A 25498-nucleotide genomic window follows, 5' to 3' on the forward strand; every position below is an offset into this window, starting at 1 on the left:
TTACTGAAAGGACTCTTACTGCGAGTGGTGTAACCAAGCAGAGAGGCACCCCAGCTCCTGCAGGGACCACATATGAATGTGGAATATAAGAAACAGTGCAGAGGATCATAGGGGAAGGGAGGGAAAACTGAATGGGAAGAAATCAGAGAGGTAGACAAACCTAGAGAGACTCTTAACTATAGGAAACAAACTGAGGGTTGCTGGAGGGGAGGTGGGGGGGGGGATGGGGTAATTGGGTGACGGGCATTAAGGAAGGCACGTGATGTGATGAGCACTGGATGTTATATGCAACTGATGAATTACTGAACACTACATCTGAAACTAATGATGTACTATGTGTTGGCTAATTGAATTTAAATTTAAAAATAATTACTGGATTTTTTCTATTGGATAATGAAATATGTCAATATTTTGAAGATTGGAATAACTCTGTGAACCAATGCATGACATTACCAGATCATGCTTGAGTGAAAGATCCATGCCAAGTCAGACCAATGGATTTTAAAGTAACTGAGTTCAAGAAGTTTATCTATATGATTTTAGATTCCACATTTCTACTAACCTTTAAGAAACTTCTTGTAAAATTTTGGTGTAATACCAAAGAAGAATATCCAAAATAATCTCCTATGAAGACTATTAAAATACTTCTCTTTTTCCAGTTACAGATCTGTGTTAAGCTGTATTTTCTTCATGTGCTTCAACCAAAACAACATAACACAATGGATTGAATCTAGAAGCAGATATGAGAACCCAGATATCATCTATTTAGCCTAAAGACATTTGCTAAAATGTAAAACAATGATGTATTTCTCACTGAATTTTTAAAGTATACTTTAAAAAATTTTTTAATAAAAAATGAGTTTATTGAATTTATTTTTAGTGAATTAATAATTAAATATATATTTTTTAAACTCAGTATCTACACTATACTCCATACCTATCAAATCAAATCCTTTGGAGGTGGGACCTAAATATTATTTTTATAAACTTTCCCAGATGATTTCAATGTGTAGCCAAGTTTAGAACTAGTGCCCTAGTGCCCTAGAGCAATGTTCTCAAGTTTTGGTGTTTATCAGCATCACCTGGGGAACTTGGTAAGACTAGGAGGTGTAGGCTTCATGCTACTTCAGTAAGCCTGGACCACTATATTTTTTTTTTAGTTCTCCAGATGAGCTGATACACACCAAGAGTGAAGGACCACTATCTTATCCAGGTCAAGAGTATTAGGCCCCTTTCTTAACTCTATTTGGATCCTGGATCTGTTATTTGACAAAATCTCTTCTTTCCAGAAGATGTGCGTTCACTCTTCCCTTTCATGGGTTTCAGTAAACAAAATATCAAGAGGAAATGTCTTGTTTTTACTGAAAGGACTCTTACTGCAAGTGGTGTAATCAAGCAGAGAGGCACCCCAGCTCCTGCAGGGACCACTGCCTGTCCTGTCTCCCTGAGGAGCCTCCCTTCTGGTCTGTGCTGCACAGTCATGGAGGGTCTGTCACCTAGTCTAGGGGCAACAGCTACTAAAGTGACCTCAGAGGATGGTTCTCTGATGGTTAGGTGACAAATGGATCTACCACTCCTGTCTCCAGAATACAAGTTTCTCTATTGGGTTGGTTTCATAGTATCTTCAGAATTTGGAGGCTGCCACTCAGGATTTCTCCTGGTCAGTCAAAACTAGTGAGACCTTTGCTCATCCAAATGTTAGTAAGCCGGGGATGGGGAGTCAGTTATCAGCTGGACTTCAGGTGGCAGGGAGGGGCTGGACCTGGATGCAGATGTCTGTGCCCTCGGTGGTGTTACACTGGCACAGTAATGGAGAGCAAGTTATCACCTGAGAGACAGCAAGTTTACAGAGGGTAACAAACATGACCTCCCAGGCCCCCATGTTGATTAACTTTCTCTCCTTCCATGGATTTGTCAAAAACTGAGCAGAGCTTGTATTTTCTGTATAAATTTAGGTTGCTTAGAGTGTGAGGGAGAAAGGACTTCTAGAAACCAGCCAAGTGTTTAGCAGATTACAGAACAGTTTCAGGTTCTCCACTCCCTTCCCAGATAGATTTGTGTTCCTAAGGTTAGAAGTGTAGGAAGCTTATGGACTGAAATATTGCCTACTATACAAAGACATCTGTATAATACAGGAGAGCACAGACTTCTCTGTCAGTCCTCAACCTCTTCAACCTGCCCCTGGAAGAACAGAACAGGCATGTAGTCCTCCTGTTTGAGCTTTTTTGGCAGAATCTACGTGAAAATACTCAGTGTCACTGAATTTTGCTTGAGTATCTCTTTGCCTAACACTGATTGACCCTAAAGACACAACAATTAAAGAAGGACAAATATTCACACTGCAACTCATTTGGATAGAGAAATTGCATTTAGGCTATTAATTAACCTGGTATTTCACCCAAGGAACTAACGTCTGGTTATCTGGGGAAAAAATAACATTAAATCGCCTTTGAAGCTTCTTCCAGTAGGATAAGATGGATTAGGTAAGAATATTTGACTGGCCTGAGTGTTGTCTACATTACCCGGGATCCTAAGGAATCATGAAGACCAGACACCAGTAATGAGCTGTACCTTTTATAACATCACACCATATTGTGCTTGTTTGTTTATAGATGTAAAGGGAGTAATATTTGTAAAAATGTAATGTGATTTTTCTTTTCAGTCTACCCCATATAGGACTTTAACCCGTTTACCCTAGGAATCCATTTATCTGTGAGGATATTAGAATTCCTTTCAAGAGTAGTACAAAAAAGAAAGAATAAGCTGTTTCTGTTATTCAGAAGGAGGATCATGCAGAAGAAAAACAGAGTCATAGACTATTGTCTTGAAAGAAGATTTCCCAAATTCTGTCATCTTTGCCTTTTATTTATAAAAGGTTGATCCCCAAGGCTCCCAACTTCTAGTGCTTTGCTGTAAGGCAGGGAAAGCATCACTTCTGACTAGGAGAACCTGGTATGCTCTGTGGTGGTGTTTCTCACCTGGAGGGATTTTGCCCCCAGAGGAGATTGGGTAGTATCTGCACACATTTTGGTTGTCATAACTAAGGGGGTTGTGCTACCAGCATCTAGTGCATAGAGACCAGGGATGCTGTTCAACATCCTACAATACTCAGGCAGCCCCTGCCACACAGACTTTTCTGGCTCAAAAGAGTAATAGTGTTGAGACAGGTTGAGATCCTGCTCTAGGATAAAGGTGCTCAAAATGTGGTCCTCAGACCAGCAATATTAGCATCACCTGGGAACTTGGTAGAAATGCAAATCCTTGGGCCCCACCCCAGATCTACTGAACTAGAAATTCTGGGAATGGAGCCCAGCAATCAGTGTTTTAACAAGCCCTCCAGGTGATGCCCACACTAAGGCTTATGCTCTATGGAAGTCAGAGGCTATGACACAGGACCACTGATCCTTTCCAGCTCTGGGTGATGGTGGGTGGGGAAACAACAGATAGAGAAAGAAACCCTGCTGCCAGCTTGCTCTTTCCTCCTTGGCAGGTTTGGACTGAGAGACATGGCGGTGGAGTGGAAAGTGACGGAAGCACCAAGCAGGGAGATCATGCTCTCCGACCTCCTTGGGCTGTGGAAGTCCTGGTCCACATGGGTGCTGCTGGTCCCCCGGCATTTGCAGATGCAAAGAGTGGACTCAGGATCTTGATTCCGGGGGGAATGCAGCCTCTTGTACAACTGGCCTGAAGTCTGGCTGTGATTCCTTCTGGTCTTGGCTTACAAGTCTCAACAGCTCCTGATGCAGTGTCAACTCACCTTCATGGTGACCCACTCTCCCAAGTTTCCAAGAAGCCTGTCAGCTAACCCCAGGGCCAGTTTATACCATGCTGAAATTTGTAGCAGCTTTAGAAAGTGAAATTCCACAGATCTCCCCTCTGCCTGTCCAGGCAGTTGATGCATCTCCGACACTTAAATGGCTCCCTGTGTTTTCATTATGGCTCAGAAGGTTTGCAGTGCCCAGAGGACAGGGAGTACAACATGGACTCAAGAAGAGCTGCATATCAGGTACCAAAGGTGGTAGCCAGAATGTGGATAAAGAATAATAAGGTGATAAGGAGGCACCAGACCAGGCACTTGGTGTCATGAGTTTCAAAGAAGCAGGGCTTTCCCCTGACTATGGAAAAGCTAGTGGTATAGTATGGAACAAGCACTAAAGGGTAAAAGGAAAATACATTTTTTTTAATACACTGAAAACACAAAGTGTATATGAACTGCATTAATGTTTACATTTTATTTGATTTCTTCGAAAGATCACTTTTGCTTCAAATTTACATTTGTGGGGTCAAGTATTCTGAGCATCTCATTTTTTCAGCATTTTATTTGGTGGTCAAACAACCTTTATTGTAGCAATATGACAAGGGGTATGCACTAAGTAGGTCTATTTTGTTATGAGCATCAGAAAAAGGTTAGCTAACCTATGCCAAAAGAGGAATGTACTAGCAAATTAGGAAGAGGATGGTAGACTCAAAGCAGGGATTGGGTAAGTGGAGAAGCCAGGGTAGTTCCAGCAACATGTCAGGATGAGTAGGTTACTCACAGCCCCACTGTTGAAGTGACTCATCTCAATCAATTTCCTATGTTATGTCATAATACTCAAGATTCAATATCCTGGAAAAGAAAGTCTGATTGGTCTACTGTACACCATATGCCCACCCCTGGCAGAGAAGGACAGTTGCAGGTGGGAAGAAAGGGCAGCGTGATTATCAGTCCCACAAAGACTCTAATGAAGGGGACAAGGATGATTCTCCAAAAGAACATCTGGATCCTGCCACCAACATAAGGATCAGGGAGGCTGGGCACACAGACACCAGTCATCCACTATGGGCAGGCACAGACTCTGCAACCTTCTCATCTGTGGTAACTGGGCCATGCAGTCCCTCCCTTTGGCAATCTGAGAAACAGTACTAGGAAAAGTGCCTTGGAATGATGAAACATGGCAGCACAAGAGAGAGCAGTACAAAGCATATTTCAGAAAAGGCAAGAGGTGCAAAATGTTGGGACCTTAGTTTACAACACGGGAGGGATCCAGAGAGCACAGTGGAAACATCTGGAAGGAAGGGAGGCCCAGGGAGTTGGGTTAAGGCTGTTAGAGGAGTGAGCTAGTCAGGTCACTTGGAAATGGGAGGTGATGAGTAGAGCTGTGCCAGGTATAAGAGAAAACCTGGCTGTCGTGTAAAGGCAGTGAGGAAGTGCTCAGGTTCCTGGGAGATAGCAGCTCAGCTAGAAAGACTGAGAGGCTGCAAATTTACCCTCCAGAATACCATACCTAGATGAGATATGTTTGTGAAGTGGATCTCCAGGCCAGGTTTAAATTCCTCAAACACAATGATCTGTAAAGAAGGAGGTTGGGTGGCCATGAGATTCAAGCTCTGACTCTTTGCAAGGCAAAGGCCAAAGGAAGTGGACTGGGATGAGGGAGGTGTAGGGGGGAGCTTACCTCATTTGATCCAGGATGAAGCCAGGGTCCTGGAAGGTAGAGGGTCTCCTGGGGACCTATATTCCAGTAGCGTCCCAGATTTCGTCCATTGATGAATATTACACCTTTTGTCCAGCCCTGAAAAAGATTGGAATGAAGGATTCAAGACCTGAGTTCTAGATGTAATGACACTAGGGTGAAGACACACACACACACACCCCATAAACACACCTGATCATAGTCATAGTCACATCTAGATGGAGTAGATTACCACACATGGCCTTAAATGGAAGGTTACCTGGACAGGTCTATGTTATTGCCCCTGGCCCAGGGTTGGCTCAACACCCAGGCCTCAAGAAGGAAGGTACTGATTTCTAACTCATCTGTGCCAAGTCAGGGAAGGGTCTTTCCAATAACCATCAGGCATTCACCAAAACACGCTGGGCCCAAAGCATAGTTTGAGTTGTAGAATTTTGGGATGGCCGTACATGGACATTAAAATCTCAACATCCCCACTACAGACTGGATGTGTGTCTTAAAGGGTTTGAGGGTCTCAATGTCTTGGATTACGTCTGGGGACAAGTGGATCACACTCACTAAATTCTTCATGCACTAGATTCTACAGCTGTCCCCACTAGAATATACTACTTATGTCTTTGTTGCATTTGTTAAGCTTCCACCCTCACCCTTGTTAACACCAGGGAAGGGACAGCCTCCAGATAGCTGTGGAGTGGCTGATGTCCCAGGGAGCTTACATTTCCTTTCACAGGACAGGGCCCATGTACCAAGGAGATTTTTCCCAAATATCCTTTTGGGATGGGGGCTGGCAGGATAAGCAGGGGAGAAATATCACTAACCTCCATTTTTATGAAGGTATCTCTGGGGTAATTACCCATTCGCAGGATACCAAGGAAGAAGGCAGGGCCCCGATGTTTGAATGAGGCTGGTTTCCAGATGTTAGGAAGGTCCCTAAGAGGGAATCAAACACCAATGGAAAGGTCATGCCCTTCTTTGTGTGTCAGTTGTGAATTTTGAGGTAAGTCTCCTTTTTGCCCAAGCCTGACATTCATCTTATAGCACAAGCACATGCCTCTAAGGGGCATAATGCAGAAAAAAACAAAAAATCAGCAGACCAGGAGTTGGGTGAATGAGGGGAGGGTCACCACTCTGCCTCAGACAACTATGAAACTTGGGATCATTTCCTCCAACACTGTGGATCTCACCTCTCATCTGAAAACTAAGGAGGTTAGTCTGGATGGTCTCTGAGCTTCTTTCCATCTCTAAATCAGAACCATCTTTGATCAGTCACCTTGAGTCAATGGTCTGGCACCCACCTTTGTAGAAACTGAGTTTTCATATCCAGGCTATAGATTTTAAATTTTCTTAAAGGAAAATTGTTCAGATAGATATCCCCAATTAGACCTGTAAAAGAGGGAATAAAAGGAACATGAAGAAGGCAAGCAGGGATGTGAACACAGAGATGTAAACAGGCTGTGGCCAGGACTCCCCCTGAAGGAGGATGTTTTCCTGTGCATATCAGATGGAAGGTTTCTGCAAAATCTTACAAAAATTCTTCCTTCTGTCATACATGTACACTTCTTAGACTGTGCCTGTATGTCCCACATTAACAGTGCAAAAGTCACAGCACATCCTGCCAGGTCTGGCCAGAATAGCAGTTCAGGCTACCTTTAACTCTCAATGTAGGTCAAAGCACTTGGAGCAGCGGAAGGAAGGTGTGTGTGACTCTGTGCCCAGGAGCCCAGGGGGAGGTGAGGACACAGGCACTAAGCTCCAGAGAAGGGAAAATAAAAGTTCCCAGGGAGGGATACTAACCATCTTTTTCTATAGCTTTCTTCAAAAACATCCTGGAAGAGGAAAGGCAGTGCTCTGGCTTGGTCATTAGAGAATACACTTGAGGGAAGGCACCATCATCCTTTCCCATCAAAGCAAGACTTCCTCATAGTTTCTACACATGGCTATTTCGTTGGCCAAAAGATCCTGCTGTCCACCAAACCATATACCTGGCCATGACTGTCCTCAGCCTAGGATAAGAGCGACAGGAATTTGGTGTCTCAAGGTCTCAAACTTCTTCATCCTTGGAAGGAAGGAGGCCTACCTTTTCTCTCCTTATTGATATCCTGCCCATAGGCAAGGCGGCCTTGATTCTCCACCAGGATCCTCAGTGTTGGGTTATCCTTGTAGACCTGTCCAAGACAGATGAGCCAGAGTCAGTACCACTCAGGGAACTTTTCTGTAGACCTCTTAAGTCTCCTCTGAAACTCAGATAATGTTGTAAGCAGGGTGACTGACATACAGCAGGCTTCAGAAGCCTGCAGATGTCCAGCTCTGGGCCAAGTAAACCCTTGGGCTCCTGCTCTTCCTACTCACCCACCCTCACCCCCACCCCCATACTGGGCCTTTCAGAAAACAGTCACTCGAACATTTCACAAGAAATTATTGAGGCAGGTGACAAACCTAGAGTTTTTTGAGCAGCAAATATCCAACATGTTGAAGTTCTGCTCACCCAAAGCATATACACCTATACTTTAGAAATACATACAGCTCTCCTGCATCCATGTCGGGCTCTTATGCAAGGAACATTCCAAAGGACAGTGGAGGAGAAAATAAGCTATCACAGGGCAAGGCCACGCTTACAATTAAGCCTGGGTGCTTAAGTATTAGTCCATCAACACTGGATTACATACCATTTTCCTGGGAATAGTCAGCTGATGAGTGGAATGGTCCAGGACCCCTAAAAACTCCTCATCCAAAAACACCTGCCAAAGAAAGAGGAGAGCACCATTAGGTCATCATAAGGAAAGGGATAAAACAGTCCTTGGGAAAGCAAAGAAAAGGCAAGTTCTAGGGGAATGATTAACTCTGTCTCCTAGAATATTACAAGCCGACTATGAATCCACAAAAATACAACATATTCAAAGCAGTACAGTCATGAAATGTATGAGGCAAAGTCCAGAGAAGGATGTCCTGATACCAAATCTGAGCCTGGCTGTACTATATAGGGCAAGGAGGGAAAGAATAAAATTTAAAGGACCTGCAGGGAATGAGGGAAAAAGGAAGGTAGAGAATGAATGGATATTGTGAAAGAAGTAATGGCCACGGGGAAGATGGGGCTCCAGGTGCAGGAGGCATCTCCCTGCCTGGTTGGCATGGCTTCACTCCCATAATGGATCCAGTCTTCCAGGTTTCCCCTGACCCTTATCAGAGGCTGCTGCCACCACTATTTCTCATTTTAAGAATGACCTGGACATAAATCCTTTCCTTTTCTGTTACCTATTCTATTGCTTTAGGCTCAGATGAAGTCACCCAGAAGAACCTGCTCTAACCACGCAGGACCGAGAAGGATACATAATTTGCCCCTTAGATTATTTGAGTCGGGTCATAATTTTCAAATGAAATTTGACCAGGAAACTATAAAAATTAAAACCCACAAATACTAAAAACACAAATATTAATACTATACAAAACACAGAATTCATATTTTAAGCTATTTAGAGTCTAATCACAAGGCTTATATACTCTATAACCATTTGTTGAACACCTACTGAATGGCTTGGGCAAGGGGTCACCAAGCTTAAAACACAACCCCAGCCACTGAGGAACTCAGAGAGTGACACAAAGAAATTATTAGGATACTCCACAATAGCTAATATGGAACTGTGACCAGAATGCCATGGAAGCACAGCGAAGGGAGTGACAAGTCCTGATCCACAGTCAAGTCCAGGTTATTTGGTGAACATGACGAGAGGTGACTGGGAAAATCAATGGAAGACTGTAGACAGGGGAAATGGCACGCTGAGAATTTTACTTTGGGAAGGAAACTGGTGGCACTGTGAGGAAGGGATTTGGCAAGTAGGAGAGGAAAGGTGAGCTATCTGAAAAAGGAAGATCGGTTATGAGGCTCTAACAGTAATAGAGGGAAGATACAAAGGCACTTCTAAGGCCATGGAGGCATGGATTTTGAGAGAAGACCCACTGAGTAATACTGTAGCCAGCATGTGCCCGCTGAGAATAAGGTATGAAGAGAAGATGAGGGGAGCAGCATTTTCAGGTGGGGAGGCTGCAAGTCCATGAATGGATGTGAGGAGTACAGGATGAGGTTTATTTTGGAAGGTAATGAATTTGGTTTTGGACATGATGAGTGTAAGAAGCCAGTGGAACATATGTCTAAGTGAAGAAAAATGTTCAGCAAACAAGGAATCTGGGTCTGCAGCTCAGGAAAAGAAGGGGAGGGTTGGAGTCACCATCAGGAGTGCCTGAAACTTGGGGAGAAGATGACACAGACAGCACAGAGAGGGCTCTTAGCAAGAGAATGTCACCAAGACCTAAGGAAACTCTGCCAGCTCTTAACTTGGAGTGAGATGATGAAGCCTTTACCCTCAGCTCTGCTGCTTTCAAGTCAAATGTCCTCTGAAAGTCATTTAACTTCTCTGAGGTTTTCTCATTTGTAATAAATATCTTAGATGAATGTTCTGAGAATTGAATGAGAGCAGCGCATTGTAATGTAGGGATTGCTGTGCAGTAAGTAGAGGGACTTCTGAAGCTCCTCCCAAGTCTCCTTTAAAGAACTCCATCAACTCCCATAAGGGTTCAATGAATACCACCCTCCCTGGGAACTACTATAAACCTTGGACCTACGACAACAGTGGCTTACATATCAAATATTTCCCTGAAGGGACAAAGGTTAAGAAACAGCAATAATTTTTTGAAGGTGAAAAAGATTTAACCATCATTTAGATATTCACCTCAGCAACACCACTGGGTTTTACTAGCAGAGAAGTGTCACTGGGACCCATCCACTGTCCCTTACCTGACCTCGATCTTGAACATGACCCTTCGTGGTGAGGAGGCCACTGGTGGTGACCACAGTCTCATAAAGTATGTATCCAGAGGACTGACCATTCCCCTGGTTCACGGACAGCTTCTCCATGCAGATTGGCTTGACAGAGCTGATGGGCTGTGGCAGAAAGAGGAACAAACCAGGCTGAATGTTCATGCTGGAGAGACAAATTTCAGAAACCCACAACTAAAGCCCACTTCTCCAAAGGAATTGCCCCAAGAGTCCTTTTTAGTTTTCCAAACCAACTTCATATTTCTCTGCATGTGCTAGACAGTAATGTATTCTTATTTTTCAGATGGAAAAGCTGAAATCAAGGAAAGGGAATGATCTGTTAACTTGCTCATCAATTCATGATAGAGCCTGGACTAGACCCCTGATTTTAGGAACTCCATGCCAGGTGTGCCAGATTCTGTCTATCCTTGGTCTTTTCTTCTTGTTCCTTCATACAGTAAGAGGAATCATCCTAACCCATGGTCTGACCGTGGCTATTCATGAATCTGCCTATCTAACACTGACCTAAAGCACTCGATGTCTGTTAACTCCCATGTCTGTTAGACTTCTCCTTCTGAAGATCCCTAAATGATTCCAATGTAGTATCTCCCAAACTATATTTACCACACTTCCCCATCCTACTCTTTTTCCTTTCCAAACAGCAACACCAACCATCCAGTCAAAAAGGTAAAAATTAGCATGGACAATGTCTCTTCCTCAATATCCCCAATAAACCAGTCATCACCTCCTTTATAGTCTGATTCTAAGTATCTGTTTCACTAATCCTTCTTCACCCCCATTATCTAAGCTCAACTTCAGTAGATTTTTACTCATTTTCAGTGTTCTAGCATGGTCCCACTCTACTCCATCCCCCATACAGCTACCAAAGAAATCCTTCTGAAATGCAAAGCTGGTCATCTGATTCCCAAGCCATGCTTTAAAATAGCTTCCCACAACTTTCAGGGAAATGTTCAAATCTCTTAGCATAAAAACATGGCCTGGGGCACTGGATGGTTCAGTCGGTTAAGCATCTGCCTTTGGTTCAGGTCATGGTCCCAAGGTCCTGGGATCGAGCCCTGCAGCAGGCTCCCTGCTCAGTAGGGAGCCTGCTTCTCCCTGTACCCCTCCCCCCACTCATGCTTGCTCTCTCTCTCTCTCTCTCAAATAAATAAGTAAAATTTTTAAAACACACACACACACACACACACACACACGGCCTTTCAGACTGCCTGTGTGGAGCCACACAGCCTGAAGCATTCTGGAGGACAAAGAAGATATCAAAAGCTACTGGACTCATGTCAAGAGGATGAGAGGACAGAGGGGCCAACTTAAAGGAGACAGGACAATTTGAATATCAAAAGGAATGACTGCAACGGGGTTGAAACATGTTACATATGTTTAAAAAAAAGTGTGAGTTTTCAGGAGGATCTTAGGAAGACAGTGTCAGAAAAGGATTCTGACCTCACCTCCTCCCACAGACCCTTCAAGGCTACAACTGCACACTGTGCACCTCACTCGGAAAATGACATGAAGACTGGCAAAACTGACGTTCCACAGCTAGAAACATAAAAAGAAGGCCACATTGATAGGGGTGGGGGTGGGGGCAAGAGGCAATGAATTCAAACCCCCAGCACAGCAACTCACAAGCAGTAAGAGGATTCCAGGCCTGGAGGTCATCCCTGACGAGGGAGGGGATCAAGCCCTATATCAGACACCCCTGGTCCTAGAGACTTGTACCAGGAAGACGTGTGGCTTTGAAAATCAGCAGGGCCTAACTGCAGGAGAATCAAAGATCTATAGGAAACCAAGTGTCTACCCTTATAGAGCCAGAATGCTGTATCACTTGGTCCAAGACCCAGCACAGAGGCAGCAGTTTGAAAAGCACGTAGGTTATACATAAAGGAGATTTACTGTCTGGTTGCAGGACATGTACCTGAGGGGCAGGGATCTGGAGGAGCTTTTCCCTGGAATGGAAGTGCTGGTAGGAGCCATTTTTCTTACCCTGCTATAGCCTAACTAGCCCAACTCTTGTGGAGCCATTTCTAACATTATCCATCTACCTTGCTAGCACGGCTTGATCCATGCTGGCATTCTCCTATGGACCAGCTCTGGCAAGCACCCACAGCTAGAGTCTAGAGACCAGAGTCTCCCCCCAGAGTAACAACTGCCCCCCCCACACCTGCTGGGCAGCCCTGGCCTACACCAGTGCCCCTCCAAAGCAACTCCTGCACTGGGGAGGAGAGAGCCAGCCTTGCAATTAATCTATGACAAAAGAGGCAAGAATATACAATGGGGAAGAGTCTCTTCAATAAATAGTGTTGAGGAAACTGGACAGCTACATGGAAAAGAATGAAACTGGACCACTTTCTTATACCATACACAAAAATAAACTCAAACTATATTGGTTCAGTACCTAAATGTTGGACCCGAAATTATAACACTCCTAAAAGAAAACAGGCTGTAAATTCTTGGACACCAGCCTTAGCAATATTTCTCTGGTTATTTCTCTTCCCCAGGCAAGGGAAGCAAAGGAAAAATAAATGATTGGGACTATATCAAACTAAAATATAGAAAAGGAAACCCTCAAAAAAAATGAGAAGACAACCTACTGATTGGGAGAAGATACTTGCAAATGATATATCTGATAAGGGGTTAATACCCCAAATATATAAAGAACCTGCACAATTATCATCAAAACAAAATAATTCAATTGAAAAATAGGCAGAGGATCTAAATAGACATTTTTCTGAAGAAGAAATACAGATGGCCAATAGACAAATGAAAAGATGCTAAACTTCATTAATCACCAGGGAATTGCAAATGAAAACCACAATGAGATGTCACCTCACAGCAGTCAGAATGGCTAGTATCCAAAAGATAAGAAATAGCAAGTGTTGGTGAGGATATGGTGAAAAAGGATCCCTCATGCACTGTTGGTGGGAATGTAATTTGATGCAGCCAGTGTGGAAAACAGTATGGAGGTTCCTCAAAAAATAAAAAACAGAAATACCATATGACCCAATAATTCCACCACTGGGTATTTACCTGCAGGAAATAAAAACACTACTTTGAAAAGATATATGTGCCCTAAGGTACTGTGACATTATTTATAATAGTTAAGATATGGAAGCAGCATAAGTGTTCACTGATAGATGAATGACTAAAGAAGATGTGGTATATATATATATATATATATATATATATATATATAATGGACTATTACTCAGACATAAAAAGAATAAAATCTTGTCATTCACAACAACATGGATGGACCTAGAGAGTATTATGCTAAGTGAAATAACTCAGACAGAGAAAGACAAATACCATGTTATTTCACTTATATATGAAATCTGAAAAAACAAAGCAAACAAACAGAAACAGACTCATAAATACAAAGAACAAATTGGTGGGTTACCAGATGGCAGGGGGTGGAGGGGCTGAGGAAAATAGATGAAGGGCATTAAGAGGTACAAAATTCCAAGTATAAAATAAATAAGTCACAGGGATGAAAAGTACAACATAGGGAATGTAGTCAGCAATACTGTAATAACTTTGTATGGTGACAGACAGTAACTATGCTTAGTGTGCCGAGCATTTTGTAATGTATATAATTTTCAAATCAGTATCTTGTACACCTGAAACTTATATAATATTATATGTCAACTATACTTCAACTGAAAATAAAAATTTTTAAAATCATGAGTTTATAATCAAAGACAACAACAACAAAACAACTCATTGGCCACCTTTGCAAGATATCCAGGAATAAATTCATTATCTGATAAAAGAAAATACTTGAAATTTTGTCCTAACTTTTCTTTATAAACTGTACATTAAGGTGACAAGACAACAGAAAAGGAAAGTTCTGCATAGAAGAACTTCAAGTGTATAAATGAAGAAGGAATGACTGAATAAGAATGATACTATTTTAAAAGCCTTAATGAAATACTGGATATAGGTAATAATTGTCAATGACTGCTAAAACCATTAGGTAAAAGATTGATGGGAAAATTGATAATGGATAGACTGGGCTAACTACTCCTGAACCCACTGATAAATTATGAAAACAGAAATGACCAGCCATTATGTGCCTGAGATATAATGCATAAAAAAATATAACAGCACCACCTATGAAATATACTTGCAAACAATTTTTTTAAAAAGCACCCAATTTAAAGCTCATCAAGCATCTAGATCAGTTTACTGAAAATGTGGGGAGTATAAAGACATATTCCCAGATACATGGGGATCTAATTAGCAAAGCCCAGAATGTAGGGGATTCTATAGTACAAATAATCCTGCTTCTTCAACAAATAAATGTAATAAAAAGGAAAGAAATCTTTAGATTAAAAGAGATTTAAGAGACATATCAACTAAATGCAATGTGTGACTAACCTGATTTGGATCTTGGTATTAACAAATCAGTGCTAAAAATGTTATGAGACAGTTGAGAAAATCTGAACACTGGATATTTTATGATTTTCAGCAGTGGGGTGCTACAGCCAGTCTGTACCAGCTCATGAGTGCCAACTGTGCACATCTCTACCCAACCCTGTATTTTGTCTCTGTACTCGGTGTTGTCATGCCAGAGCCTTGGAATTAGCCATAGTGGGAGTACTTATACTGCAGGAATTGGCAAACACTACTAATCAGAGTTTTTTCTTCTAGAGAGTCTGTTACTAAATATTTCCCAGGAAATCACTGACTTTAAAGGATTATTATTAGTAGTACTATCATCATCATCATCATCATCATCAAGGTAGATAATGATTTTGTAGTTGCATTTTTAAAAGAGTTCTTATCGTTTCAGATACATATTAAACTATTTATAGCTAAAATTGTATGATGTCTGGGATCTGCTTTAAAATAATCTTAAAAAGAGTAGAGGAAGAGAAGGTAGGGGTATAAATGAAACAGTATTAGTCATATATTAATAAAGTTGAGGCTGTATGTTGAGCACATAGGGGTTCACTACTTTTCTCTGTGCCATTTGTTCATGTCTTCAAAATTCCGTAAGAAAACATTTAAACAAAACCACAAAGGCCCTCTGACATGTGGTGTCTGGTGCCTTACTTGGCACTCCCTCACAAACACTTTTCATTGCAGTCTTATTTGCAGTTCCCTAAACATGCATTTCCTTCCTTGTCTTTACAAATGGTTTTCACTATGCCTCAAATTCCTTTCCCTCCCCCATCCTACTCCACTGTTCATCTCATTAAGCTCTATTCATCCATTGGATCTCAAAATCACCTCAACTGGGATATAATATTGGATCCTGTGACTGTCCAGCATGCTGACCATATCTCTAAATAATAACACAGTAGCTAGCACTTACATGTGTCAGTTTCAAATATTAGGGGCTTAATCCACACCACAATCCTATGAGGTAAGTGCAATTATTACCTTCATTTTCCAGATAAGGAAACTTACAATGAAGTTAAATGACTGCCCCAGGGTAAATATTGGAGCAAAGATTCAAACCCAGTCTTGACTCCAGAACTTAATCTCTTTAGCACAACAGTATGTTCCCTTGACAATGCCGTGCTGCCTTCATTCCTTTACCATGGAACCTACGGCCCCCTAATCTCTACTCACCTCTCCTCCCTATTAGACTAGAAGATCCCCCCAAACAACACCTTGATAATACAGCTCCCCAAACATTAATGTTTACTAAGTATTGTGTAAATACGCAGGATTTCCTCTATACCAGTGGTTTGCAAACTATGTTCCTTCAAACCCTACAGGTAAGTCAGAAATGGCACATGGGCCATCCGAATACGTGCCACCCTAGAGAAAGGATGACTGACCCTTAGGATGCAAGTACAGAGCCTCAGAACCACCACCCCGATTAAGCAGTGCATGCTTTATGTACTGAACATGTGAAGTGAGTTTGAAGAAAGAGTCCCTCTACTAAACTAAAAGTTTAAAAATCATTGCCCTAGATCTAGCCAGTGTGCCTTCATTCTAACCATCTTCAGAAGGCAAGGGATCTCTTCTTGCTATGCTACTGAAAGGAAATTTTCCCAGTATCCTGGAATATTTACACTGTTTCTTTACATTTAAATTTTCTGAATATTCCTGAATTCTTATTCTAGGTTTCTTATTCTAAATTGTAAAACCTATGGAATGGGAGAAGATATTTGCAAATGTCTTATCAGATAAAGGGCTAATATCCAAAATCTATAAAGAACTTATCAAACTCAACACCCAAAGAACAAATAATCCAATCAAGAAATGGACAGAAAATATAAACAGACATTTCTCCAAAAAAGACACACAAATGGCTAAAAGACATATGAAAAAATGCTCAACATCACTTGGCATCATGGAAATACAAATCAAAACCACAATAAGACACCACCTCACACCAGTCAGAATGGCTAAAATTAACAAGTCAGGAAACAGATATTGGCAAGGGTGTGGAGAAAGGGGAACGCTCTTACACTGTTGGTGTGAATGCAAACCAGTGCAACCACTCTGGGGCACATGCACCCCAATATTTATAGCAGCAATGTCCACAATAGCCAAACTACAGAAAGAGCCCAGATGTCCATCGACAGATGAATGGATAAAGAAGAGGTGATACACACACACACACACACACAGAAATATTACTCACCCATCAAAAAGAATGAAATCTTGCCATTTGCAACGACATGGATAGAACTAGAGGGTATCATACTAAGCAAAATAAGTCAGTCAGAGAAAGACAAATATCATATGATTTTACTTGTATGTGGAATTTAAGAAACAAAACAGATGAACATAGAGGAAGGGAAGGAAAAATAAGATGAAAATTGAGAGAGAGGCAAATCATCAGAGATGTCGAACTCTAGGAAACAAACAAAGGGTTGCTGGAGGGGAGAGGGATGGGGGAGAAGGGATAATTGGGTGATGGGCATTAAGGAGGGCACTTGATGTAATGAGCACTGGGTGTTATATGCAACTGATGAATCACTAAATTCTACCTCTGAAACTAACAACAACAACAACAACAACAGAAAACCCCAAAACAAAAAACAAAACAAAACCCTGAAAGTAATCACTAGTTAGCATTGAATAAAGTAAATGCTGCTTCTAAAACACAGAAATTAAAGGAAAGAAAGAAAATACAGTTCATTCACCAAAAGAAGGAAGCATTGTGCAAACCTTGATTAAAATGATGAAACAATGTTTAAGTCAGATATAATTCTGGATCATTAATAGGGTAATTTCTCTGTTGAAAGATAAAACTCAGATTGTACCCAGAACCAAATTCCAACTATGTGCTACTTTTAAAAGTTACACCTAAAATAAATGACACTAAAACAAACAAACAAAAAATTAGGAGAAGGAATTAAAACAAGTAAGAATTGCTTTTGGCTCCCCAATAATTTACTCCCTATTCTTTGAGCTAAGCCTTGCACTCCTCTCTCTTCTGTCGAAAGGCTATCCCATGCTTTTACATCCAGGAAATGCTTACCTCCTCCAAGTAGGGCATGACATCCCATAGTGACATGTAGTATGCTGTTACCACCGACTTATATATAGCCATAGGTATAGTATCTCGGTGGGGAGGCTTGGGAATCCCTGCAATGAAAAACAGGAGATTGGGCCATTCCGAGATCCTCCTCCAACCCCATTCAAGGGACCACCCAAAACCACCAAGAATGAAGGTCTCAGTCAGTCACAGGACATGCTTTCACAGTTCCAGGAAGAATCATAACATAGGCAATAAAGGAGTGGGATTCCTTTCATATCTATAGGCTCTGAGGCAGGATGCCCTGCTGTCTGGGGAAAGGAGGTGGTACATCAATCCCACTGCTGGACCAGTAGTTCTCAACCCTACTCATTAGAGTGGCTTATTAGAATCTCTTAAAGTCCGATGGGAAAATACAAATGCTCAGATTCTGCCCCTTCCTCCCCATTTCAACTAAGACATACTTTTCTAACAGCTCTGGGGTGGGCCTGGCACCTCTGACTTTTACAAGTTCTGCAGAGGATTCCAATGCACAGCCAAGACTAAGCAACATGGCCCTAGATGCTGAGAACCTAGAGGGTGGGCCCTGTATTTTGTGCATATTTGAATCCTCAGTGCCTAATGATAAAATAAACTGGAACAAACTGGGTATCTCCCAAAAAGTACATCTTTATCTACTCCCTCAATCCCCTCTTCACAGGACAGAGACCATTTGAGAGGCTGAGTTATTATTCAGATTGAGATTGTTGCTAGGTACCCAAAGAAGAGCTAAAAAACTCTTGATATGCAAGGTACTCAGTTGTATGTTCTCCGTTCTCTGTCAGCAGTGCCCCATAATCTGAAAAATATAAAGAAATTTGTCACTTTCCCCAAGAAAGCTCCAGCTTCAGCAAAGAAAGGTATGAGAGCTTAATACTGAGCAAAAGGATCCTTAATACAGAAGCTTTGAAAGGAAAAATTTGGGGCATTAGATAAGAAAATACCACATCCCAATTAGTCCAAACCAGGAGACATCTGCCATACTTTGCAGGGCTTTCAAATGAAGGCAAATAACACCAATCCCTGGATATCTAATAAGTCCTGACTGAAAGCCCAAGGCTATTCCAATCCAGTGGTTTCTACTTTCTATTCAATTTCTTTTTTTTAATTATGTTAAGTTAGCCACCATACAGTACATCATTAGTTTTTGATGTAGTGTTCCATGATTCACTGTTCGCGTATAACACCCAGTGGTTCATCACAACACATGCCATCCTTAATACCCATCACCCGACTACCCCCTCCCCCAACCCCCACCCCTCTGAAACCCTCGGTTTGTTTCCCAGAGTCCATAGTTAAATTCCTTTCTTTCACCCTTGACTTTTCACCTTGTCTCTCAGTGTCATTAACCAATGCCCTAGTGTTATCAAGAGATCCAAAGTAACTGTTTTACAGGAACTTCTAAGAATAAGGGTCTGCACAGTGGATAGATAAGACTAAACTACCAAGGCCTCTGCCTGCAAAGTCCCAGACAGTCTAGATTCTAGTGCTGGATAAATTCTAGTACTGTCAAGAGGAATAAACATCAAACCTTCAATCCTCAGCATTTGTTAAAGGCAAAACAGATGAACAGTCCCAGGGATTGTTCCAAGAGACCCACTCTAGAAAGCTCCAGGCTCAAATGGTGGGGTGGCCTAGGTTGGAGACAACTCTAAGGGACAATTACTTGCCATAGCTTGTGATCATAGGGAGGTAATGGTCCAAAGATGCAGATCCACCCATGAAGCCGAAGTTGGTGCCACCATGGAACATGTAGAAGTTGAGGGAGAAACTAGCGTTGAACATTTCATGCACGTCTCTCATTAACACTGCACATAGGTAGGAAGAAAAGAGAGGGAGAAAATAAAGTTTAAGAGAATTAATAATAGCCATTTGTGGGATGTTCAAACTGCATGTATTGAACATTTGTTTATGCATCTTAGTCTTAGGTAAATAGATGTCCAGCTCAGTGTTTCTGGAGCACTTGGTAACTTTTCAATAAATTCTTAGTAACTTCTTTAGTAACCTAAAATCGTGGTACCAGGAACATTTACCTTCAAACCACATTTTAATGATCTTCATCAACTCTCCTGGAAGGATGTGGCAGATAGTCTGGGAGCAGAGAACACTACTTCCACCCAACACACTTTCATTGAATTGCCCCATCTGTTAGAACAACTCACTCTAATTGCTTTAATAGCCTCAACAAAATATACTCAGAGTGGAAACACTGCTAAAATTTCAGTTGCAATTGCAATCACCTCTGGGGTGCTTATTCAGTTTTGTTCCTTAAATCTAGTACTCTAAGTACTCTAACTGGCACGGGAAAAGAAAAAAAACAGGCCAGTGCCATTTCTGTCATCTATTCTCCTGAGAAAGGATCTAAGAAGTACTCACAATGTGAATCCACAGAATGGGGGGAAGTGCCCCATCCGTCCAAAGAGCTTGCTGTATATACCATCATCAGTATGGGGCTGCGACCCTGAGAAAAATGAAGTGTCAATTTAGTAAAGTTTGGTACAGTTTAGAAGCTCTGAATTGCTTAGGAGGAGACTGTGAGGTCTAGTTCTCACAAACCCCCTTACGATTCAGAGCACCCCCTCACTGCTCACAAACCCTGAGTTCTACTCTCCATCCTCAGATAATTTCCCTGGTCTTGTTATTCCTCTTGGGGTTTCAATGGACTTCTCCCTCAGGGTTTGGTAAAATCAACTGTCATTGCCACATTTTCCTTCCTGGAACAACAGAATCTCTTCATTCCCTTCAGTGACCAGATTAGAAGTCTAGTAAAGAAGCACCTGGCCCAGGGGAAGCATTAAAAATATTCAACAAATGAATGCTAAAAATGTTGAATCCCATTAAATAAGAATCCCTGAATCTCAGAATTGTGTTTTGTTTTTATTCAAGTATAATTAACATATAGTGTTCTATTAATGTCAGGTGTACAATATAATGATCAACATTATATAATGTATAAAATCAACATTATATAATGTATATAATAATTCTATACATTTCTCACTGCTCATCCTGTATGCTTAATTCCCTTCACCTATTTCACCCATCCCCCCCCAGTCACCTCCCCTCTGGCAACTGTGGGTTGAACAAATCGGTATTTAAGTTGTCGGTATTAAGTTAATCGGTATTAAGTTGTCAGTATTCTGTTGTCTCTTTTCCTCTTTGTTCATTTGTTTTGTTTCTTAAATTCCACATGAGCAATATCATATGGTATTTGTCTTTCTCTGACTAATTTTACCTAGCATAATACCCTCTGGATCTATCCATGTTGTTGCAAATGGCAAGATTTCATATACATATATACATATATATATACCTACACACACACACCATGGAATATTACATATACATATAAAACAATCACATTTATACATATACATTATTGAAATACATATATATTATTTATATACATATAAAACAATCACATTTTCTTTATCTATTCATCCATTATCACACATTTAGTCTGTTTCCATAACTTGGCTATTGTGAATACTGCTGCTATGAACATAGGAATACAGATATCTCTTCAGGATAATTATTTCATTTCCTTTGCATATATACCCAGAAATAAGACTTCTAGATCATATGGAAGTTCTATTTTTAATTTCTTTATGAACCTCTATACTGTTTTCCATAGTGGATGTATCAGTTTACATCTCTACCAATAGTATCTGAGGGTTTTCTTTTCTCCACATCCTTGCCAGCATTTGTTATCTCCTGACATCCTAACAGGAGTGAGGGGATATCTTATTGTGGTTTTGATATTCCTTTCTCTGATGATTAGGGCTACTGAGCAGCTTTTCATGTACCTGTTGGACATCTATAGGTCTTCTTTAGAAAAATGCATATGCAGGCCCTTTGCCCATTTTTCAGTTCGGTTACTTGTGGTTTCTTATTTTGCTATCGAGCTGTACAAGATTTTATATATTTTGGATATTAACCTGTTATCAGGTATGTGGTTTGCAAATATTTTCCCCCATTTTCACAGGTTGTCTTTTCATTTTATTGATGGTTTCCTTTGCTGTGCAGAAACTTTTTAGTCTGATATAGTCCCAGTTGTTTATTTCTGCTTTTGGTGTCAAATGCAAAACACTATTACCAAGATCAATATCAAGAAGCTTATGCCTATGCTTTCTTCTGGGAGTTTTGTGGTTTCAGATCTTATGTTCAAATCTCTAATCCATTTTGGGTTGATTTTTGTGTATGACATAAGATAGAAGTTAGTTTCATTCTTTTGCATGTGGATATGTATGGCTCTATGTTTTCAGGAATTTATTTCTTCTAGGTGGTCTAATTTGTTGGCATATAATTGTTCACATTAGTAGAAACTATGATCCTTTATATTTCTGTGGTATCAGTTATAACTCTACTCTTTCACTTAAAATTTTATTTACTGAGTCTGATCTCTTTTTTCTTAGTATAGTTCAATATTTGTCAATTTCATCTTTTTTAAAAACTTGCTTTCATTGATCTTTTCTATTGTCTTTCTTGTCTCGATTTCATTTATTTCTGCTCTGATCTTTGTTATTTCCTTCTTTCTACTAACTTTGAGCTTAGTTTGTTCTTTTTCTAGTTCTTCAAGGTAAACAGTTATGTTGTTGATTTGAGATCCTTTCCTTCTTAATGTATGCGTTTATCACTATAAACGTCCCTCGTAGAACTGCTTTTGCTGCATCTCATAAGTTTCAGATGTTGTGTTTCCATTTTCATTTGCCTTAAGATTTTTTTAAATTTCTTTTTTCATTTATTTGACCAATTAGTTGTTCAGGAGAATGTTGTTTAATTTTTATACATTTGTGAATTTTCCCATTTTTTCCTTGTAATTGATTTCTAGTTCCACACCATTGTGGTCAGAAAATATGATTTCAATCTTCTTAAATTTATTAAGACATGTTGTGTGGCCTAACATATGGTCTCTTCTGGAGAATGTTCCATGTATGCTTGAGAAGAATGTGCATTCTCCTGCTGTTGGTGGGAATTTCTGTATATACTCTGTACGTCCATCTGGTCTAACATATAATTTAAGTCCCATGCTTCCTTATTTAGTATCCATGTAGATGATCTGTCCATTGTTGGAACTGAGGTATCTAAAACCCCTGCTATCATTGTATTGCTATCTATTTCTCTGTTCAGATTTATTAATATTTGCTTTATATATTTAGGGGCTCCTATGCTGGGTGCATAATATTTACAACTGTTATATTCTTTTGATGAATTGACCCCTTTGTCATCATATGAAGGCTTTCTCTGACTGTTGATACAGAGTTTGTCTTAGTCTATTTTGTCTGCTGTAAGTATAGCTACCCCCCCTGATTTGTTTTATTTGTTTTGGCTTTTGTTTGCATGGAGTATCTTTTTCCATCCCTTCAATTTCAGTCTGTGTGTGTCCTCAAAGCTGAGGTGAGTCTCTTGTAGCCAACAGATGGTTGGATCTTTTATTTTTTTAATCTATTCAACCACTCTGTATCTTTTGATTAGAGGATTTAGTCCATTTTAAATTTAAAGTAATTATTGATAGGTATTATGTTAATGATTTTCTGTCTGTTTTTTAATTCCTTTGTTCCTCTCTTGATCTCCTCCTTTGTAGTTTGATGATTTTTCTGTACTGGTATGCTTTGATTCCTTTCTCTTTATCTTTTGTATACTACAGGACTTTGTTTTGAGGTTACCACAAGGCTTACATAAAACATCTCATATTGATAGCAATCTATTCTACCAATAACAGGTTAACTTCAAACATATACTCTACATTTTTAACCCTCTCCTTACCTTTTATATTTTGATGTCACAATCTACCTCTTTTCACCTAGTGTATCATTAAAAAATTGTTGTAGTTATAATTATTCTTAATACTTTTGTCTTTTAACCTTCATACTAGAGTTAAAAGTGACCTACCCACATTATTCTCTAAATTTAACTATCATTTACCTTTACAATGAGTTTTATACTTTCATATGTCTTCTTGTTACAAATTAGCTTTTTCTGTTACTAATTAACTTACCATTTCTTTCAGCTTAAAGAACTCCTTTTAACATTTTTTGTGAGGCTAGTCTGTTGTGATGAACTCCTTTAGCTTTATCTGTCTGATAAACTCCACTGCTCCTTCAATTCTGAAGGACTCCTTCACTGGGTAGGGTATTCTGGGTTGGTGCTTTTTTTCTCTTGGTGCTTTGAATATATCACCCCATTCCCTTTTGGCCTACAAGATTTCTGCTGAAAAATCTGTGATAGCCATAAGGAGGGGGCAGAGTTAAGATGGCAGAGTAATAGGGGGACCCTGAACTTGCCTTGCCCTTCAAATACAGCTAGATCAACATTCAACTATTTTGAACAACTAGGAAGATGATCTGAGGATTAAGGAAACAATCTGCACAGTTGGAGAGAGAGAACGTGGCAGATGCAAGGTTTAGAACCATGAATTGGGGGAGAGGAAAGCATCACAGCCACAAAGGGGAGGGAACCCTTTTCATGGAGCAAACTCAGGAAGAGAGAGAAAGTGGGAAAGAACCCAGAGGGTAGGGACCACACAATAAGCCTCGGTGAGGAGATCCCCTGGGTCGCACAGTGAGAGATCACTCCCCTTCCCAGAGAGCTTTTGGAAGAGCATATTTTGCCTCTCCAAGGACAAAAGGCCAGCCAGGAGCCATTAAGCGGGGCTCAACAGCAGGGTCAGAGGTGCGTGCAAAGGGCAGAAAGCCTCTTAAGATTTTGCTGTGAGTCACAATAGGTTTAAACCTCTGTGTGCACATCAAGTGGCTGCTTTTCTTCAACAGAACTAAGCAGAAAGTAGAGACAGGAGCAGATTGCAGATAACCTGGCCACCACTTTTTGCTGTCTGCCACAATAGATTCAAACCTCTGCAATGGCTTCTCTGGGACAGAAAGGAGTAGGGGACTGAATCAAGTGCAGATAGCCAATAAACTGGCTTCAGCTTTTTGCTGAGCATTACAATAAACTCTAGCCCCTGAGTGCATACTGTGCAATGGCTTTTCAGGGATAGGATGGTGCTGGGCACACCCTGAGCCTCTCCTCAGAGGGAGAGGAGTGAGCCCACACCTTACCAGGCCGTTTAAAACTTGGGAGTTTTGAATCCCAGCCACCAACAAGAGATAAAATCGAGGAGATCTGTGGCTCCAGACATGCTGATGGCCTGGGCACAGACAAGTTAAAGACAAGGAACTGATGAAAGCCCGGGACACAGAAGATTCTTTGTTTTCTAACAGGGCCTCCTGAACAGCAGTGGCCATGAGCTCTGCTCCCAGGGACAAGACGGCAGGGTGATGCCATAGTCTTACTCCTCCACACCCCTCTCTCCCACCCACCAGCACAATCGGACTTCAGAAAGAAACAGCATCTCCAGTGGAGGCTGGAATCCCCTACACTAAGACACCCCCCCCCCCGCACCTGGCAGGAGCATCTTTACAAGGGCAAAAATTCACCCCAAAAGAAAGAACAGGAGGCAATACTCACTGCAAGGGATTTAATCAATATGGAGATAAGTAAAATGTCTGAACTACAACTTAAAACAATTATAAAGATACTAGCTGGGCTTGAAAAAAGCATAGAAGACACCAGAGAACGCTTACTGTAGAAATAAAAGAACTAAAATCTAATAAGGCTGAAATTAAAGATGCTATTACTGAGGTGCAGTCACAGATGGAGGTTTTAACAGCCTCAGGATAAATAAGGGAGAAGAGAGAGAAAGTGATATAGAAGACAAAATGATGGAAAATAAGG

The 25498-nt window shown here is 40.8% G+C and overlaps 1 protein-coding gene across 1 annotated transcript in view; it reads right to left on the reverse strand.

Annotated features, from left to right (window-relative positions):
* Positions 1-2154: 2154 nt before the first annotated feature.
* The window catches only part of LOC110586096 (beta-galactosidase-1-like protein 2), a 72839-nt gene continuing 49495 nt past the window's right edge, over positions 2155-25498 (reverse strand). The window contains exons 9-21 of the mRNA XM_021696239.1: positions 20141-20225; positions 19435-19572; positions 18483-18563; positions 17729-17835; positions 10246-10392; positions 8123-8194; positions 7534-7621; positions 6752-6839; positions 6275-6386; positions 5439-5555; positions 5268-5331; positions 3758-3828; positions 2155-2235 (exon numbers count right to left, since the gene is read on the reverse strand). Of these exons, the coding sequence (XP_021551914.1) occupies positions 2155-2235; positions 3758-3828; positions 5268-5331; positions 5439-5555; positions 6275-6386; positions 6752-6839; positions 7534-7621; positions 8123-8194; positions 10246-10392; positions 17729-17835; positions 18483-18563; positions 19435-19572; positions 20141-20225 (1251 nt within the window). The remainder of the gene's footprint in view (positions 2236-3757; positions 3829-5267; positions 5332-5438; positions 5556-6274; positions 6387-6751; positions 6840-7533; positions 7622-8122; positions 8195-10245; positions 10393-17728; positions 17836-18482; positions 18564-19434; positions 19573-20140; positions 20226-25498) is intronic.

Source organism: Neomonachus schauinslandi, chromosome 11 (assembly GCF_002201575.2).
Source record: "Neomonachus schauinslandi chromosome 11, ASM220157v2, whole genome shotgun sequence".
Taxonomy (NCBI): Eukaryota; Metazoa; Chordata; class Mammalia; order Carnivora; family Phocidae; genus Neomonachus; species Neomonachus schauinslandi.